The sequence below is a fragment of the Aythya ferina genome, assembly GCF_964211825.1.
Source record: "Aythya ferina genome assembly, chromosome: 7".
Lineage (NCBI taxonomy): Eukaryota > Metazoa > Chordata > Aves > Anseriformes > Anatidae > Aythya > Aythya ferina.
Genome location: NC_140302.1, coordinates 4,658,377 through 4,678,972, shown reverse-complemented (window position 1 = coordinate 4,678,972; position 20,596 = coordinate 4,658,377). Strand labels below are relative to the sequence as shown.

General features: G+C 47.0%; 1 protein-coding gene across 2 annotated transcripts in view; it reads right to left on the bottom strand.

The window, feature by feature from the left end:
* TET1 (tet methylcytosine dioxygenase 1) overlaps window positions 1–20,391 on the bottom strand; it is a 73,363-nt gene extending 52,972 nt beyond the window's left edge. Inside the window, exons 1-3 of one of the 2 annotated variants that reach the window (XM_084525925.1) lie at window positions 20,205–20,391; window positions 10,666–12,714; window positions 5,985–6,035 (exon numbers count right to left, since the gene is read on the bottom strand). In XM_084525925.1, coding sequence (XP_084382051.1) covers window positions 5,985–6,035; window positions 10,666–12,591 — 1,977 coding nt within the window. In that variant the 5' untranslated portion in view covers window positions 12,592–12,714; window positions 20,205–20,391. The remainder of the gene's footprint in view (window positions 1–5,984; window positions 6,036–10,665; window positions 12,715–20,204) is intronic. The other variant, XM_084525926.1, reaches the window with a different exon arrangement.
* Window positions 20,392–20,596: the final 205 nt, after the last annotated feature.

Below are 20,596 nucleotides of genomic sequence, written 5' to 3'. Positions count from 1 at the left end.
TGTTTGAGTCACAGAATTCAGGCAGAGATCAGCTGCTACAAAAATAGATGCTTTACGTTTTTAAATACTTGGAAACGTTTCCTCTTATTCACAAGTTCAATAAAAGCTTACTTTACAAAAATGAAACAGAGCCAAATTTTACTAGAGAACACCAATTAAATAATACAACATGGACAACTCCAACAAAACACTGGCAAAGGAATTCCCAACCAAGTGTCAAGGCACAAACCACTCAATTTTAAGTCAGGCTTGGAAAATCCGTATTAAAGGTTTAATGTTAAAGCTGTTAGGACAACAAGATGACAGCCAAACACGTTCTATACAATAATTTTACAGGCGTTAATGAGAAGTGATGACTGATAGGTTACTTATGCAATTCTTTTTTTTTTTTGTTTCTTGAGACTGGTTAAGTTTCATACATTTGACATTAAAAAAATACCATCGTTGGAATGTATGGATTCTTTTTACCCTTGCAAATTCAATCTTGTAATTACAAATTTATTATAGTGGGAATTAAAGCCTTTGGTCCCTACAAAGGCAAGGCTCTTACACTAATGCCCATGGAAAAGCCTGCTGCAGTGGTGTCTGCAAGATTCTCTTTTTTTTTTTTGCATTTGTATTGCCATATATAAAAACTTAGCATAACATCATAGAGATGAAGCACACAAGTGAAAATCTGGTCCCACTCAAGTGTGCTGAGGACTTCTCACTGGGTTTCCTCCCACAGCAGTTACTGAAAGCAATAAACAAACTTGCTTAGCAATATGGTATAGGATTCTAAACAAGTAGCACCCGCTTTCACAGCATTTGCTAGATACTATTATTATCTACAAATGTATGAGCATCAGATAGCAAACACTGACAACTGATTATTGCAGTCTGCAAAACCATCTCAAACATTTCAGTGCCTACATTACACGCAGCAAGTACAAGTGTTCAGTAAAGCTCTTAATTCAGTAATAAACACAAACAGTAGCAAGAAAACATACCTAGAATATTAACGTGTTTATTCTGTAATGCTAAAACTTCATTAGAAATATCTAAACTTAAGAACAAACCTGTGCATTTGACCTTCATTCATACATGGACTTGTTTTCCTTCCTTCCCACAAACTATGTTACTTCACTGATTATTTTATAAGGTTTTTGATCAACAGACATTTGCTACTTTTTAAAAAACCTCTTCTCTCCTCTAAATTCAACGCAGTGGAATGCCGAGCACTGCACTAAAACACATAGTGACAAGCAGTATCTACAGTATTAGAGATTCAAAGCATGTGCAACTCCACCCCCTCAAAAACCACCGTAACTGCTAGGATGATTGAGTCTGGCCCTGCTTCATCCTGCCTGTGTCTCCAGCACTCCCTGAGCAAGAAGAAGAGCAGCAAAATCCTCACAACCGCTCCACCACAGCAGCACATGAGTTAAAACAGAAAGCCCTGGTCCTCCCTCCTTGCCCTTTTCTCAAAAACATCCCTTTCTTCCCTGACATCCTGCAGGTTCAGCTGGGTTCTGGGGGCAAAGAGGAGGAGGCTGCTGCTGGGCAATTAGCACAGGGCTCCTCATAAGGAGGCAGGTGGGAGAGGAAGGGGCACTACAGCAGAGGAGCTCTATGGGAGCAAGGGAAGAGCAGCACCTCCGCGCCCTACTGAGCACCATCAGCACCACAGGAAAAAGTCCACAAGGGACGGGCTTCAACCCCCTCCCGAAACTGGCTGAATAAAGTTAAGAGTTATAAAATTACTGGAGTGAAATCTCCAATTTACAAAGGCCTTCTTTGTTAAGACTCCATTCAAAAAACCCATCTACATACAGGTGAAATTTAATGGCAGCGTACAAAGGAAACACAGTTACTCATGTGGAAGTGCTGGAAAGGCTGCACACAGGGAAGTCCGGTACGGAATTCCAGCCTTACAGAATTGCCATGCCTGCTCACTTCAAGTGAGGTGCATGAGGCTGATGAGAGAAAAAAATTAATCCAATTTGGGCACACATTCAGTTCCAAAAAGGTCCTTAATAGAAAGGAACATTTTTGAAGTAAATGCTTTGAATTTTCAATTAAGTTAACTGCAAAGTTACTCCTTTGTTATTTTTAAAATAAGAGTTGGATAATTTGTGTAAGCCACTCTTACGCCAAAAGTAAATGCTCCCTATAAAAAAGAGGAGCAAAAAGATGTAGTAGTAGACAGACACTTCCAACTAGTACTCAAAACAATTTTAATTGGTATTTTCTAAATGAGTATGTTCCAAGGTGAAAATGTCCCTTTAAAAAACACAAAGCACAAGACCAGTGCTTTCTGGACAGTGTCCTTTCCAACTCCTATTACACCATTCCGCCTTCTTCCCCTGTAAAATTCCACAGCACTGCAATTCCATCCATTGACTTCTTGATATCTTCTTTTAAAAATGAAGAAAATAACAAAATTGAATTACTTCCAGCTACATTCTGGCAGACATTTTGCAACAAAGCCCGTATACTTTAAGATAGAATAGATGTTCAAAAATCAGTTAAATTCATGCTCGCTTGAAGCATTATCCTGCACATTGCTAGTAGCTTCTAACTCTTGTTAACACACACAAGGTTAAAAGAGTGTATTTTTAATTTTAGCAGCGAAGCAAACCACATTTTGAGAAGGACTAGTAACAGCAGATCTGCCATACTATTTCTGAAAACTGTTTTTGTTAAGAAACACCATGCTTTCTACACATGGTGGAGAAATATTAACAGAGCGCTCAAGTCTGTATTTGTAGCTTTGATGAAAATGAGACTCCCACTAGTTCCCAATACAATGTTTAGAAATAAATCAAGTTCTAGATACAGAGTCATCTCTGGCTTCTGGCTTGGATTAAACCAAACTGCTTTTAGAGCTTAGCAGACATCTTTCACACTTCTCGGGTACATGGATTACTAGGACAGTGTTTGTGCATAAACATGCAAACAGAATTGGTCAGAGAACAAAGAATGTGCATGCAGTTATAATGCTCACTTAGCACCGCATATATTACTGGGAATCTGTCTCTTCAGTCGCTTTTTTTTTTTTTTTAAATGTAAAAAACCCAACTCCATGAATGCAGCAAACATCTGCAGCCACCCAAAAAGCGGCCTTGGCTCCATGGAACCTAGCAGGAAGACCATGGAGTCCACTGCTTCAGCAGCTGCACCCTGCCTTGTGGGAGGTTTCTTTACTGGTGTCAGGGCTCAGCGGGACCTCCCTGACAGCACGATGCCAAGTTCAGCTGTCCCGCTCTTCTGAGCTGTGGTTATAAACTTGTGTGTGGCTGCAAACGTTTTGACACCTTTGAGGGGAGAGGTGCGTTGCACTGCACTGCCCAGATTGAGTGAGAACACTGCGAAGTGGCTAAAAGGAGAATGCTAATAACTAAGTGAAGCAGAGCTTACAACACGCCTTTTGAAATGCAAGGAAAATAGTTTTTCAGTATGAATCCCTTCTATCTAGATTTTCCTGCCTAAGTGGGGAACACATACAAGATAATCTGGAAAAAAAAGAACAACAAACAAACAACAAACCAAGACCATTCCTTCTTTAGTATCTACTTCTATGAACTCACACCAACTCTGTTCAAGGAGCATTCGCTCATTAGAAGAGATGAATATTTCAGATGTTCTTTCAAAATAACTATGGAGAACCAAACACAGTAGTTATGGCACAGTGGGATTTCCTAAATGACTCTTAAAATAATGAGAAAGAAGCAGTAAAACACAAACGTGGAAAATTAAAAATATGAAATGAGAAGTACAATGTAAGTCCCTTTTGTTGTGATTTGATAGTTAGCACTATCAGTCATTAAAACAAAGGCTGAGGTCGTAACCCAATAGATACAATACCACTTGGCGAGGCAGTCCCACCAATAAGCCAGGTTAGAGAGTCATAGAGTGGAGTATCATATTTCTAAAGTGCCCTTGTGAAGAAGTCTATAAATTATGTAGCTTTTTCTAAGTTTACTGCAGCTGACAGAGATGCAACCTAATTTAAGTTGACCAACCTGCCTCTCTAGAAACAAAGCTAAACCTCACCGACCCCAAGGCAACCACTTCCATGTGATGCCTTCAGGGGTACCATGCTTTACTTGGTGCACACAAGGGAGCAAACTCATCAAATACAATTCAGCACCATGAAACAAAGACAAAATACTAGCAAACCGAAAGAACTTTCCCTAAAACCAAAGGGGAAACACCACAGAATCAATTCAGCAAAGGAAAAGCCAAAGCAGAAATAAACACAAGCCCAATGACTAACATATGATACTATGCACACACACAAAAAGAGACAAGCTTTTTTTTCCATTTAAGAGCCAAGAAAAAACTGTTCAGAAGGCTTTTTGGAAAAGAGAAGAATGACAGCATCATATTACATAGCAACCTGCCATGCCATCAAATCAGAAACGGTGGCAAAACCAACTCAGGAGAAAAATCTGAAGACCATCTATGAACCCCTCCTGCAGGCATACAACACGGCTACCTAGGACAAGAAAGATTTCTCATAGTTGACAGAACAGGTGTCATACCAGTTACACGTCACAAAACCAAGTGACCCATTTACAAGAAGTCCTTATTCTGCACACCCTCTACTTGACCGCACAAAGAGTACAATGAACAAACGCTCAAGTTTTAACTGCACCTTGCCTTATGCTACAGAAGGGGCAGCAACTAAAATGGGCAATTAAAAGCATATCCACGCCTTAATGAAACACGCTAATTTAGTAGATCAATATAATTAATGGAAGAAGAGGAGTACTTGTTAGTGTTTTAGAAGCACACACGCTTAGCATTACATAGCTAAGCATACAAGGAGGTGGTTTGCACAACTACACCCACATGAAAACACACACTTGAGATCAGACATTTGCAAGTCAAGTAACTTATTTGCTTCTTACTTAACTTTTAACTTCACTGTGTCTCAAAAAGCTACAATTTATTTCAGCAAGTTTCTGCAATATTGTAACAAAGACAAAGCTGCTAAGAAACTGGGATGATTTCAAATGAGATCACGCTACAGACATTCAGCATTTATCACATCCACCATGTCCCATAACTTCTGAAATTTTTATGTACTGAAACAATGCTAAACTATGTTAAAATCACAATTGGTTGCACTCCATATAAAGAGAAGAGTTCTACAAGTAAGTTTAACAACAGAACATTTTTCTCACTTTATCTTCTTTTTACAGTTGCACCATCCACCCTTCAGCATTTTAGTTTGAAAGACCAGGGTTCAGAACTTCTATTCAAAATACTCTAAAGATGAACTGAAAAATGCAACATGAATCCGCTACCTGTTACTTTTTAAAATTAAAAAACTGGCCATAAACGTAGCAAAACTATACATTGGTAAAAAATACAGAACAATATAGTTTGAAAAACAAGTCTTTTGTTATCATAAAAGATAGCCATCTTAAGAATCTTGATCTTAAAAATCTTGATGAAACGTTACCACGTGAAACTGAAGGCTTTTCTAAGTTTACAGAATTTTCAGTTTCACTTGAGGCGTTCTAAAGTGTAAAGAAAAAAGGGAATCAAAACTACTGCAATTGAGGTATGAAATTTCCAGTTTCCTTAATTTGGCTTATATTAGAACAATGACTTCTCACGTTAAATTTCAGGTGCTGTAAAAGCCGCATATTGCAAAACCCAGCATACACTCAATGGCTATCTTTGGGAGGAGGCGAAGTAGAAGAAGAGAAAATTGAAGTGAACGTTGGATACAATGGGAAGCAAACTTTGCAGTCTGCAGCGTCCTGCAGGAAGACTCAGCTCTGTATACAGCATGCTGGAAAGCGGAGGGGGGGAGAGAGGAGAGAGGGAGGAAAAAAAAAAAAGAAAATGTTCTGGGCTTCAAAATTAGCTAATCTGCTGAAGAGCTGGAAAGCGCTGCTGCCCGGGTTAACCCTTCGGCCTCCTGCTCGGCGTGACAAGGAAAGGCTGCTTAGACCGAGGGGAGAAACGGTAAAGCGATCGTCGGTTACCTTAAAAACTCTTTGCTTCCTCCTCTGAGGCCTTTTGTTTTCAGTTAGCACCTAAAAAAACACCAAATCGCACAGTAAGTTGCGGTCACAAAGGCAGCCGGCTCCGCTCTGCCTCCCGAAGTGCACCATGGCGCCAGTACCCCGCACGCCCTCCCCGCGGCACCCCGGAGGGCCGCCGGCGGCTCGACGCGGCCCCGCCGCGGGCCGAGGGGAGAGGCCCCGCCGCCCCCTGGAGCCGGCCTGGCCGCCGCCGCCCCGCATTCCTCACAGCGGCGCCCCCCCGGCGGCCATCTTGCTTCCTGCCGCAGCGCCGCCCTCCCCTCCGGCCGCCGGCGCGGGAGCGAGCGCGGCCCCGTGCGCGCGCCCCCCCCCCCCCTTCTTTCTCCTTTTCCCCCCCTCTCCCGCTCCCGCCGCGCGCGCCCGGCGCAGCCAATGGGGAGGCGGCGGCCGCCCCGCAGCGCCCCCCCCCGGCGCTGCCCGAACAAAGGGGCTCCTGTGCCGGGGCCGCGGCGGCCGCCCGCAAGACGCGGCCCGGAGCCGCCGGGGGGACGCGGAGCGGGGCACGGAGGATGAGGGGGGGGGGAGCGCGGCGCCCACCCGCGCGGCCTCGTGGCTCGGCGAGGTCAGGCGAGGACACGGCCCGCGGGCACCCGCACGCGCGCGCGCTCACGAGGGAGGGGGGAGCCCACGCGGGGCGGGAGCGCGCGTGGGCAGGGAAATGGCAGCGGCTGAGGGCGGGCGGGACAAAGGGGCGCGGGCAGGCGGCCCCCCCCCGCGCACAGCCCCCGGAGCGCCCCGAGGCTGGGGACCCGGGACCGGGGAGCGGCGGCGCGTTCCCTCGGCAGCGCAGCGAGAGGGGCCGGCTGGCAGCCTGCCCGCCACCTCTAATTGCAGCAGCCTTCTGCAACGCGCCTGGGGTTTCGGCAGCACGTCGGCAAGCCGCAAGCGAGCAGGCCGCGTTGCTGGGCACTATCCCCCCGCTCCTCGCATTACAGCTGTTAAATGAGACGTCCGGAGACACCCCGCGAAGGGCAGCGAGCTCCCGCTCAGCGCTCTCCCCTCGCCTCCAGGCCCCACAGAGCCCCCGCCTCCAACACCCACCCCAAAACAACACCCGCAGCACGGCCCCCTCCAGCCCTAGGACAGAAAGCAGCCTTTGGAGACACTGTCACATCCGCAGAGCCTGCTCCTGCAAAGCCCTTTTCCCCAGAGAACCTAAATCCAAGGCAGGGATCGCCACCTCGCTGCCCCACACGCAGCTCTGGAGACCCCCGGGCCCTGCCCCGCAACGCACCAGACAACCTGGCTGTGTGCCGTGACCTGCCAGCAGCCCCACGGGCTGCTTCCTAAAGTGAGGTGGGCTTTAGGAGCCACCAGCTGAGAAACAACCTCCAGCAACTCCTGTGTCAGCCCCGAAAACTGCAGTCTCAGAAAAAGAGGAGAAAATGCCCGAGTTCCCCACCGCCGGGCAGCTGGGCTTGTCCAAATGCTCTTTTCTCTGGGGAATGTCCCTGCAATATTCTGCCGTCCCTCTCTGGATGCGCAACACCAAGCTTTTTTTATTCCCCTGCCTTTCAAAGCTTGCTCACACCTTTTCTGTATCTGGCTGCTCCTTCAGGAACCAGTCAAGGTTTAGGATTTCTTCTTCGCCAGCTCCCGGGCACACCACCTCAGCGCGGGTCCCTGCCGAGCAGCGCTACCTGTAGCGGCAGTGCCGCGCGGGGGCTGCGAGCGGAGCCCGCAATGCTTTCTCCAGACCTTCTCCTTGTGGCGGCCCTGCAAAACCCATTACCTTCAGCGAGGTAACATACCACGGCGGGTTTATGGGGATGTTATTTTTAAGGGATATTTTTCAAGTCCAATATAGTTTTCAAATCTTTATCTGGATGATGTGTGAATTAATGAAAATAACAGTAACATAACCAATACCAGCTCCAAACATGCAACCGATACTCTCCTGGGGTTGAATGCTTGCGCGCGCACAGCCGTGTGTTGGACTGTGCACTTCCAACTACGTTCACGGATCCTACAAGCCAGGTCTGATCTGACTCGTCTATCCATAAACCCACACAAGACCTTAAGAAAAAAAAACACACTGCATTTTGTGGGTTTGTTTGTGTTTTCTTTTCTTGTTTTGTTTTTTAAACACCAAACCCAGACTTCCAAGCCTTGCACCTGCTCTCCTAGAGCCACCTAACACCGAGCTCTCATCAACTTCCCTCACTTCGGCACTGAGGAGTCAAAGTGCAAAGAAACGATTCCCTTTAAGGCAAAACATCACTGTTTAAACTGTGATTGTGCAGAGAACATCCATCCCTCCACCCTCCTCCCAGTGAATCACCTCCAAAAAATGCTTACATTCCACCACCAGGACAGGCAGAGCCGCGCAGCTCCTCAAACTAGGAACGAACGCACTGAAGCCCGCCTAATTTCTCTTAATTACGTTCACTTTCTATACCATGGACAGAGACCTACAGCTGTTTTTCTCCAGCTGCCCTCTACTCGAAACACATCGCTGGCATGGAAGTCCCCACTGCTGCGGTCCCACCCCTATCACAGTTTGGGAAAACACAGTGGGATTCCCTTCTGGAGTGGGAAAATCTTATCTAAAGGATGGCTGCTACCAGAGATACTGTTACCCGTTCCCCCGATACCTCCCTCTGTATCTCAACATCTTTAAAGAGCTCTCCGAACATATGTACGCTGTGGAAATGCTTTTCTCAGAGCACAGTTTCTAGAGAATACAAGAGACCAGACCTGCTTCTAGGAATATCCGAAAAGGCACCAGGTTTCATTCAAATACCATTTTATGAGAAAATACCCGACATGTTCTTAAATGCCAGGAATACTTAATTTCCTCCATGCAGTACTCAAACTTCATACAAAATTTAACGAGAAATGAAGGAGGCCTCTGGTGCAGCTCTAAATGCATTGTACAAAACACAACCCGTTTAATAAAAATAAAAGCACACAAGCAATAAGCTGCCAAAGAAAGGCATATAAACAAGGAATTCCTCAAAGAAAGCAAAAGGAACGTCGAAAGAGGAAAGGGTGAAGGGGCAAGGCTAATCTGCAAGGAGAAGGTCAGGCTGAGCAACAAGAAAAGATGTGTGTTTAGCCTGGAAAACAAAGGTTGACAGAAAAACTGGAGTGCTTCCTTTCACCGACCCTGCCAAACCCTTTTAAAACACGGCTTTCAAACTGTTTCCTACCTCATCTCCACCAGTGCTCTTCCATGAGCTCCTTCAGTCCCCCTGGCTAAAGAATGAATACAGAAGGACATCATGGTGCTGCTCTCTTGCTGTAACAAGTCAGGACCAGCCTCTGTCACCTTTATTGCTTTCTTATCTTAAAGTCACATTTTAATTGTCCCTTGCCTTTTATTAAAAAGGGTATTTGGAAACAGTTGAGACACAAAAGGATTTTGACTCAACTGTAAGCCAAGCTGTTTAAACCTACTTCCCTAAACGTTTTAATTTAAAGTACACTTCCCTCGAAGGAGAACATGCCATACCCTCACTGCTATGGGACTTGTCTTTCTCCTTGCCTGCTGTGAAGACAGAGCAGACGTGTCTGCGAAACCTGGCAAGCACAGGGCAGAGCGGTGAAAACAGGAGGTCTCCTGAGATCTCCGCAGCAGCCGGGAATTTCTACCTGCTGCAAGAACACGCTGCTTTAATGAAGCTGCTGTCGAGAGAGGTTTTGCAGGTGCGTTCCCCCCAGCGTGAACTGCTCTGCTCAGAGTGCACGCTGCTGCAGAGACTTGAACCTGAGTTTCCCACATCCCAAGGCAAACGTCCCAGTGACTTAACTACTGGGACGGCATCTCCCCCTCCGCAGCTCAGCCACTATCCAGGCAGACCAACTCCCAGAAGCACACAGAGGCTGGCTCTGCAGCACTGAGGTCAGGGAATTCAGTTGGGATGTGGGAAATCGATGTTCAACTCCCTACTTACCTGAGTTAAAGCCTGATCTTGAACTGAAATCTCTCAGCAGGTCAGTGCTGTTATCACAGGGGCATACAGACTGTCTTTTCCCCTCCTCTTTGTTCCAAAAGTAATGACCTGGGTTATAAAAGGCTGATGGGTCAGAAAAATGAGTAAGAAACACAGGAAAAACAAGTATTTGTGGGGGATATGGTACGAGAGACAAAGGGAGAGTGGCAGGAGAAATGAAATGAAAGAAACAGAAGAATAGACAATTAGAAAGGCAGAGAGATGTGAAAGGGGAAAATGCAGCTACAAATTGCTCCTGAAGATTATCAATTTATTTCTACCAGTTGAGTCATTACAAGCAAATTATCCTAACTCCAACTGAAGAGCACACACAGCCTTCCTTCTTTAACCTGTTAACCTTAGCTATTTTGAAATACAGACCCTTTTCCTAATAATTTACAGTCTCCTAAGACTACCCTCATTTCCTCCCTCCCCGCTAGAACAGAGTTAAACCATGCTCACTGCTGATTTTATGCATTTATGCAGGAGGAACAAGAATAACTCCAGCTCACTTTAATCTACCCTTCTATAGATACCAAGAGAAAGTCATAACGCAACTTGCTAGCTCCAACAGAAACCCTAAGTCCTCTAAAGCTGCACAGTGACCAGCATTTCCCTTTGCAGAATTTTAAAATGTATCTCAAGCCTCAAAAGGGGGGACTTAATTTGAGACTCCTCGGGCTTACCTCAAGAGGTAGTGTGATCGGCGGCGGTGGCTTTTTCAGTTCTTCACATTTTCTCTTTTTACATATCCGGTGACTGGTTTTGCGTTTCCTGCAGCAGCTGCATTCTTCACAATTTGTTTTCCGCAGACAGGGCTCACAGACTCCACAACGCCTTCGTTTCTTTTTCTCTAGCATAGGGAGCAGGGTTGAATAAGGAACAGGGTGATCACCAGCTGGATTTGTACGAGAGGATGGCCCCGAGGCCTCAACTGCTTCAGTGCTGTCGCTCACGCTGTCCTGAACCAAATTCAAGCTTATTCCAACACTTCCCAGCTGTGATGAATAATCATTATGCTGCAGTCTTGAGTCAGCTGGCAAGTCTGCATTTATGGCTTTTTCTGAGGCAAGAGCAGAGATTTCCGTGCTTGAAGGCAACTCTGAAACAAAACCTTCAGAGAATTGTCCAGAGCTTTCAATGGAGATTTTATCAACTGTGCTTTTTTCTAAATCTGACGATAAAGCGGGGACATAACCTGAATTCAAAATTAATGTCTCTGCATCAATACATTTAACAAGTTGTTCAATATCCTCCACTTCAATATTGCTTAAAGAGGTATCGGAAACCGGTTCACATGCTGTAAATATGTTTTGTGAGTCAGATTCTGAAATCTCTCTGGTAAAGCTCAAATCTGAATTTGAGTCAAGTTCTTTGTGAATGGGTACAAAATCCACAACTAGCTTCATTGGGGATTCTGCAGGCGAGCTTACACCTTCAAGATGTAAAAGTGAATTTGATTCAGTGGCAGGCAAAGAGTTGGAATTTGAACCGAGGTCTTTATTCTCTGACTCTAAATCCCAGTCTGCCTTTAAGCAGGACTCTGCGAGCAAGCTCGAATCTTCTAAATGTTCTTGTGAGTTAAACTCAGAGGTAACTATGGGTGCAGAACTCGAGTCATGTTCTTCACTAGCTAGCACCAGGTCCGACTCCGTTTCGGTGTGCGGTTCAGCAAGCGGGACCGACTCTTCCAGCGCTGCTGCTGAACTGAGGTCTGAGGTATCAACAGAACCGGAGTCGGGTTCTTGACTGTTAGGCACCGGGTCGAAGGGAACCTCTACATGCTCCTTCGAGTTTGATTCAGAGGCAGTTATGGAATCAGGAGAAGATGGAGGCACAAGCGCGGCACCTTGTACAAACGCTTCAGCTGAACTATCTGCATTGAGATCAGCGGGGGTCTGCTCACAGGGCGGGTCTTCATGCTGAGATCCCACCTCTGACACTTCGGTATCGCCGGCAGTTACCTGGCTGCTTGGAACAGCATCACTTGTTTCAGGTACTTCTACCTCCTCCTCTTGACCGACACATGTGGCAGCAGGCTCTTCCTCTGCGCTGCGTGGAGCATCCTCTACAGGCAGAGGAGCTACCTCGTTTTGTGCTGAATCCTGTTCCAATGCTTTTTCGCCCGCTTCTACATTTTTTTCTTCTACTACTGCCAAGGCTTCTTGTTCATGTTTTTCCTTTGTTTCTAGCCTTTTTTGTGCTGCAGCTTTCCTAGGTTTTGTGATTATTGGAGCTTGGGGAAATCTACGGGAGAATGACCGGTTACGAAGAGACATTGTAAAGCCATTGAAGTTGAAAGCATCCTGGTTATGGAAGAGGATATTGTCAGCTTTCTCCAAACTCACCCACGGTGTTCCAGACAAGGTTCTGGTGACACTGCTCCTGAGAAGTCTACCTGAAGAGCTCATGATTGGTTTCTTTTCTTGCTGTTTTTTCTTAACATCTTTTTCTTGTGCTGGCTTTTTGCATTTTCCAGAACTAACAGCTTTTGTGGAAGTCTTTGCGGTTTTCTTTCTCACTTGGCTAGATTTCTTTTTGCCCTGGTTAGTTTTCCTTTTGCCTATCTCTTCCTTTTTGGCTAATCTGGAAGGCCTTGCGTGGTGAGCCATGTCTGCGGAGTAGTAGAAATGTTACGAGGAGAGATGGAAAAAAATCATGAGCTCTTGAGAGAATTTTTCAATAGAAAACTGCACACTCCCATTGCGGCTCTCTGTAGTGATGCAGAGTCAACTCTGAAATAGAGAAAGATACAAAGTAATATTAATAGAAGCATAATTAACACAGGAAGCACATATACTAAAATGACCATTCAAAAATACAGAGGTAGAACTAGAAATGTTGTTATTGGGTGTGAAGTTCAATCAACACAAAAGCTTTGAAAATATTAGTATATTGCAAAATGGAGAACTTGCCTAAACTCCTAGAACACCAATGAAGAAGCAAGCCAAACTCGAGTGATCATGCAACACCCCGTGTTTACGATTTTACTTCATTTTTAAGAAGACTGAGCTTTCTCAATCTTAATTAACGGTTTATTAGCCACTCCTGCCCTTGGGAAAGAAGAGGTAAAGACGTAAAGACGTTTACATGTTGAACTTAGCGATATGGTTTAGTGGAGGACTTGTTAGTGTTAGGTCAGAGGTTGGACTCCATAATCTTGAGCTCTCTTCCAACCTAGACAATTCTGTGATTCTGTAAAATTTACATCCACAGATACACTGCGGAACATAAAGCTATCACCCTAGGGGCATTCGGGGAAAAGGAACAAAGCCAAATTTACCTGGTGTACGTGCGCACTCATACACCATCCCCAGGCCATCCTTCACACTCCTACAGGCTGCCTACCATGGTACAATCCGGGTATAAAGGGAGAAGGAACTACCTCCATAAGCACGTCCAGCTTGGAGTGCTGCTCACGGAGGAACTGGACCAGGGAAGAATCTCCTTTCCCAGGGTTATGTCCTGGGATAACATCCTACAACAACGTACTACGCTGCAAGCCTGGGTCCTGCCTAGCTATATCAATGTACTATGCAAGCCATCACCTCTGCTTCGCCAGCAGGACTACCACCATATTTGCCATCAACACAATACCACCAGGTTTATCCTAAGCTTTTGCCCCCAAATATGAGTGCAATGCAAAAGCCCCTGAACTCCCTGAACACAGCCCAGCCATCCCAGAGGATAAAACCAACTCTTCTTGCTCCAGAGCAATTTCCTTCAAGGTGGTTTGTGTTTTTTATGGTTTTAAAGTGTAAAGCAATTCTTTTAAGTACACGGTTTTTAAATACATGCTATTTCAAAATATCTGTGGAAGGCTTTAGAAGTTTTATTTAGCTCTTCAAATAGATCAGATAGGTAGACAAGAGCATCCTAAAACTGGGAGCAGGCAAAGCCAGGGCAAGAGACTCTAGTGTCAGGCAGGAGAGTGCCTTCCTTTTGTCACCATTCCTAGGTGACCCACAGGGCTCTTAGGCAGAGTCCTGCTGGTGCAGCCCAGCCTACTTAATGTGTAACGGTACCATGCTGCCCAGGTTTGCCTGGTGCAGGGCACACAGAAAGGCACAGAGCACGTAAAGAGAGCAGGCTCTGTGAGAACAGATCCCGTGTAAGCATAAAAGGGTGCAAAAAACTCACAGCAGCATTGCACTGTGCCAAGATAAGCTCATCAGCCCACCACGGGGATGGTCTAGCACAGCCAACATGCATGGCCTCTGTGCAGGACCACCGTCTCCTGCTGCCCCCCAAACAGCACGCCAGCAGTAAGCTCATCTGCAGCTCTGCCTCAGCTGGGAGCAGGCTGCCCAGTTAGCACAATACCTGCCAAGGCTACCGCTAACTTTCCCAAACTCTTTTCTATCTAGCAGCTTGCCTAAAGCACTTTGAAGCCCCGTTCCTGTCCATTCAGCAGCAGCAAGCTGAGTGATTCTGTGGACTACGGAACATAAACCTAAGGCTTCAAAGGCCATTGCCAAAGACCTAAACAGCTCCTGCAGAGGTGTTCTACAGAAGGTGGGTGAGACACCGAAATAAAATAAATACAAAGCTGAAATTGAGGTAATTTGAGAGATTTCCTCCCATTACCCTTTCCTGGAGAGGCATGGGGGAAGGGGAGCATGGCCGTCACTTGCCACTCCATGAACCCAGAGTCAAAGAGGGCATCAGCAGCATGTCAACAGGTCTACGAAACTGGTTGTTAGTAGCCTGCAAAAAGCTTCCCAATTTTTTTGTGGTTTGATGAGACAGGGCTCCTTGCTCCAAAGAATAGCCTGGAGGGCTGCAAAACCAGCTGCAAACAAGCAGCAGGCAACACATCTGTAGCCATTAGTGGCTGGTGCTACATAACAGTGGTAGGAGAGGAAATGCGAGCTACTTCCAGAGACTATAGCCAGGAGAGCGAGAAAGAAAGCAAACAAGGGCCAGACAGCATGGGAATGTGTGAATCAGGAGGGGAGCAGAAGAGAGGAGATAAAGTTTTTTCTCTTTATCAGTCCTGAAACAGAAGCAGAATGATGAGAAAACAGATCAGGAATGGAAACAGACTGGATTTCTGAAGATACTGAATGTGTGTTAACACTTTGGTCATACTACTTCTCTACATAAACAGCTGCCACTGCTGCTGGGGAAGTTATGGAAGCATGATGTTCAAAATTACCAATTAGAAGCTTCATTTATAACTATCTTGTCAATCTTTATTTTTCTTTAAAATTATATTTGTGTGATATGCTTTTACCTGCCTTTAGAAATTTAAACACTGTTGCTTCAAGACTGAAGAAGTGAGACTACCCTGTTACATTTTGGTTCTGGTTTTTGTTTTTAACAGAAACCCACCTGTCTGGCAAGAACATCGAAAAGTAACAATGTCAGTGTTGCTGCTTTTCAGAGCCAAAATCAGAGGCTCTGAACACAGAGTGGTTGAAGATATTTTTCTTGGTAAAGAAAGAATGCTGTTATTTGTAGCAAATGGCCTGGCATTTAAATACTGTGTTAGAGAAGATGAGAAAAGCTGTTAGTATTGTCTTGCTCAGAAATGACAATACAGGAACATACAGAAACCAGCAGCAACTGTATCCATTTTGTTTTGATTTTGTCCCTGGAAATATACAGATCTGAGTAATACATCTCTGAACGTCTTACTTTTTCCCTTTTCTTTTAATACTGGACTCCAGTTTTATTTGTCTGGGACTGAGCATCTGACCTCTGAGGTGACTGTAAGCTCCTGGGAGAAATGCCTGTCAGCACAAAATCCTCACTTCCACTTAAAGAAACCCCAGAGTCTCAGTGAGCACTACTCTGCCACAATAATCTGAACTGCTAGATGAAAAATGACATTTTGAAAAGAAAGTTGCTAATAAAACCAAATCACATTGTTACTTCCTTGTTTACATTTCTACATTTTGAACCAAAATATTAGGTAGCTACAAGCTGAGCATTCAAGTTCTGTTTTCTGTTGCACTAAGGAATATTTTACCCTCCCTTTTCCATTTAAAGGGCTGGCAATGACTCTGCGTTGATGCCTGCAGCAGTTGCAAATTGCCTCGCATCACTTCTTAAGGACAGCCAATACCAACACCACACTAGTCACATTTCAAAGCAAGAAGTTTTATTCCAAAATGTCTATGTCAACTAAAAAGGATTATCAAATATAAACCTCTCTGTCCAATACAACAGCTTGTCAGTTTTTCACCACCCTGGAGAGAAACAAACTTACTTCAATGCTCTCTTCTCAATGCCACGTCAGATGGGACGTCCCATGCCCTCCCCGAGAGAAAGGACGGGCGTCCCTATAAAGTGAACCAGGTAATAGGAGGGTTTTCAGGGAACTGCCCTAGACAGTAACTGTGCATCCTGAAGCTGCTTGTTACTGGAGCTGACTTATCTCTTTAATTCATGTGCAAAACCGAAAGCTGGTTGTAAGGCCAGTTGCTTAAGTTTTGCTCACAGTAATAAATCTGGAGCAATCCCACTGACTGCTATAATCCTCAACAAATACCACTAAAAAGCTAATCAAGGGCTAAATCTTCTAGTCTCATCTGGGTCAAAATTCCAAACAGCTATAATGAGAATCTCGTCTACAAAGCACTAGGGGGAATTTAACCCTATATTGCTGGAATTCCTCCAGGGAAAAAAAAAAATTAACTTTATTTTGTGTAAAGAAAATGAAAGTAATGTAAAAAAATCCCTTTAGAAGTAGTGTTTATCAAGTTTCTGTTTCATAACTAAGTGGAAATCTGAAAAAAATTAAAAGATATGTTTTCATAAAATGATGGCAGCCTTCTCGTGACATCATGAAAGAGAGTGAGTGACCCCTGAAAAACAAAACAAAGCACACAGCTGCATGGGAAATGGGAAAAATCACACAGCTAGGAATAGTCAAGCCTGGTTTCACTACAGCCAGAATTAACTAATCAAATGCATTTTGTTTCAGTGTTTAGGTGTCTTTTTCAAAGTCACTTGAAATCAGCCTGATGGGGAAACAAGACCCAGAAGCTTTCAGAAAAGCCACTTCAGCAATAATGAACAGGTCCCAAGCAATAAGGGTCACCATTTGACTTGGATGTCACACAATCTCTGATCTACAATTTTGAATTGAGGAGCATCTCATCGTCCAGCTGCAAGCGCTTTAAAGGATGATGCAAGATATACCAGAAAAGACAGAAATTGGAAAACCTGACCCTCATGCTAGGTACAAAATCTTTTTTCAGCCCATTCAGAATCATCATATCATCTGGACGCTCCTCCCAGCTGCACCAAAGTCAACCTGCTTTTCAATCTTGCTCCATTCTCTGCGTCTCCTGACTGCTCTGTGCAACACTTTGTATATGAAAAGAAGGGAAATGGGTTAAGAGGAGGGAATTAGCTTTAAATCCATCTTCCCCCCCCCCCCCCCCCCCCCTTTAATCCTTGAGCATCCATTTGGTTTTGGTTGAGAAACAGAAATGAAACTTCTTGCCTGCCTTCTCAGGACCATGAATTATTGTACACAGGCTCTTGTAGAGGCCTCTCCCCTGCCAGCGCAGCCTCCCCACTTCCCTGTCACCCACCACCACGCAGCCTCTCAGACTTCTCCCACAGAACCACCACTTCAGACAGGGCTGCAGCCTCGCAGGCCTTCCAACAGCACTGCTTTCTATTTTTCTACATTGATGTTTGCCACCTTGCTTTCCAGGATTATGCCACTCCTGAGGTAAAGTGGAGTCTTTTATCCAGCTATATTAAACTGGGACTTAAGACAACACTTCCCAGTAGTACAACCGGGATGTGGGACAGGCAGTGCAGGATGCTGCCTCAGTTTGAGAGCATAACCCTTCTGCTGATGCTCAGCTGGTCAAGCAGCAAGGCCTTCCCCCTGATGTTTGTCCCTCCTGGACCCAGAAGCCTGCCTCTGAGCCTGGAGCAGCACAGGACTGCCACCGGGTTCCACTTCCCCCCACTGCACGGGGAGCCGAGGACTGCCCCAAGGCTTGCATTCTCAGTCTCACTGAGTTCAGCAAGAGATGTCAAGACTCTGCATTTTGTGGCATCATGACTTCAACATACACTTTGGAGCCTGCACGGTGAAGGAAACTAGCAAAAGCACCACAAAAAAGCCCTCCTAGCTTAGGGAAAGCTCTATTAGAACAATTTAAAAAAAAAAAGAAAAAGAAAGACAGAAAGAAAAAAGGCAAGGAGCCACACATGCTTAAACCACAAAACTCAATTAAACCTCAAACAACTGGCACCAAAAACCCATTGTGAAGGCTCACACCGCATGCGCAAGCATCACCCCTCCGACCCAGGGAGCAACATGCATTTGCTTTCATCTGTTAAGCACAGCCAAACACCGACCTTAACTTGGAGAAGTGCTAAAAAGCAAAAAGATAAGTAATTTCTAAAGGCTCACCAACTGAAAACCTTTTCCGCCACAATACTCCTGGAACTTGGGAATAAAAAAAGCAAACAACCCCCCCCAAACTAATCATATTTCTCCCAATTCTACATTTATGCTGCTTTAAACCATGATTTTCTTTTTGATAGCACTGGACTCCATTCTTTGAAGATTTTACCTTAAGAAAAAAAACAACCACCCTAACTGAATCACCTTATCTCAAACTCAATTAAAAGAAGGGGGAGGTGGAGGGAAGAACCTTCAGGCAAAGATTAAGCCTGGAAAATTTCAGCCTGAAAGGTGTTTTGAAATGTAAGTAACTGAAAACAGAAAGCAGGATGGAAATGCTTAGGCTGACTTTAACGAGCATGGGTAGTGCACCAGCTATAATAAAACATTATCAGTGGGGATTTTGAATTATTATACAATGAAGAATTCAATCCTACAGAAATCACAACTATCAGAAAGTTCCTCAGTCTCGCCTTGAATTCCTCCCTGATTACCTGCCCCGTGTTACCCAGCCCATCCTGCATAACCCAGCCTTCTCCTGCACAGCCAGGGCCAGCCCGGCTACCTGCCCAGACCCAGAACAAATGCTGTTTTCTGGATTCAATCCCTACTCTTAATTTGTGTTGACTGACATTAATGAAAACAAGGTGATTACTGTGTGGAAGAGCCCTCTGCCTCTCCATAAAAGTGCTGGGAAAAGCTACTAGTCAGAAGATTCTTTAAATTATTTTCACAGGTTTCTACGCTGACTGGAAAATTTAAAGAGACACCTTTGCCCTTTAAGCCTGCTTGGTCACACTTTAAGTATCCAGCGCTGCAACTGCACGGTTGCTCAGTTTTGCAGTTACAGCGTTGATGCCTCTGGAAGCGGGGCTCTCTGGCTAGGTCTGTGCTGGTCGCTGACTCTGTTGCTCTTTAAAGCCTCCCTGAGGTGCCGGGCCAGCTGGGCACACACGACAGGCAGGACTCCTCAAACTGCTGCTGTGCCTGGTGCCTTCTGGAGACCCTACATGCTCCTGGGGTGCGCTGAGCTGTACCTTGGCAAGACGAAGCAGTCCTGCCCCCCAGCAGGCCGTCCTGTCCTTTTCCCTCGCAGCGAGCCATGCCATCCCATTCCCTCACCCGTCCCTGCCCCGGGGCTCCATAAAGAGCACGGCGGGGCCGCACGGCGGCACTGGGGGGTTGAGGCCCCCCTGGGCCGGGCCAGGTTCTGCCTCCTTCAGCGAGAGCAGGCGGGCGGACCCGGGAGGAAGGGAAAGAGGGGAGCAGGGAAGGGAAGGAGGGAAGGGGAGAAGGGAAGGGGCAGGCCCGGCGCTGGGGTAGGCGGCGGCTCCTCGTGGCCCGCCGGCCCCGCGACCCGCCCGGGGGCGGGCGGTCCCCGCGGGGCTGCAGGGGGCAGACAAAGGGGCCGCCCCCCTGCAAAGCCGGGGGGACCGGGCAGGGGGGGAACTCGCCCCGGGGCTGCTCCCCCAGGGCCCAGCGCGGAGCGGCAGCTGCTGGCAGCGCTGCACGGCCCCCGCCCGCAGTCAGGGAGGGGGGGGCTGCCGGGCAGGGTCCCTTGCACGGCTCCGTGCCCCTCCGGGGGGGCCGCAGGCGGTTTCGCTGGCCCGGCGGCTTTCCGCAGGCAGGCTCTGGCCGCGGGGGGCAGCAGGAGCGGGCTCGGTGGCTCTGTCGGCGCTCGATAGCCCCCGGGCTGCCCCACCGCCCCTCCGGGGCCACCCCCTACCCAACTCCTCAGCGGGCCGAGCAAGAGGGGAGAGGAAGGAGAGGGTGGGGGGGTGTTAAAAATTCAAAGCGTGAGGAAGCGGAGCCCCCCCAGCTCTCCCCCACCCCCCCGGTACGTACCAGGGCTGCGGCGCGGCCAGCCCGCGGCTACCGGCGAGGGGCGACGCTGGGCTGGCTCGGCGCCGGCTCGGCGCGGCTGGGTTCATGGCTCCCTCCTCGCTGCCGGTCCCCGCGGCGCGACGAGCCCAGCGCGGCTGGAGGAGCCCCGGCGGCGAAACGTGCGGGCGGCGGCGGCCCCGGCCGGACCCTCCGGGAGGGAGCGGGGAGGGGAGAGGAGGGGACGGGAGGGCAGGGGAGGGGAGGGGAGGGGAGGGGGCGGCTCGGCGGGGAGCTCGCCGCACTCGGCCCTCCCGGCAGGCGGCAAAACGCGCCCTGGATCCCCGCCGCTGGAGCCGGAGCCCCCGGCCGCCCCCCCGCGGCTGGCCCGGCTCGGGGAAGCCAGGGGCCCGGAG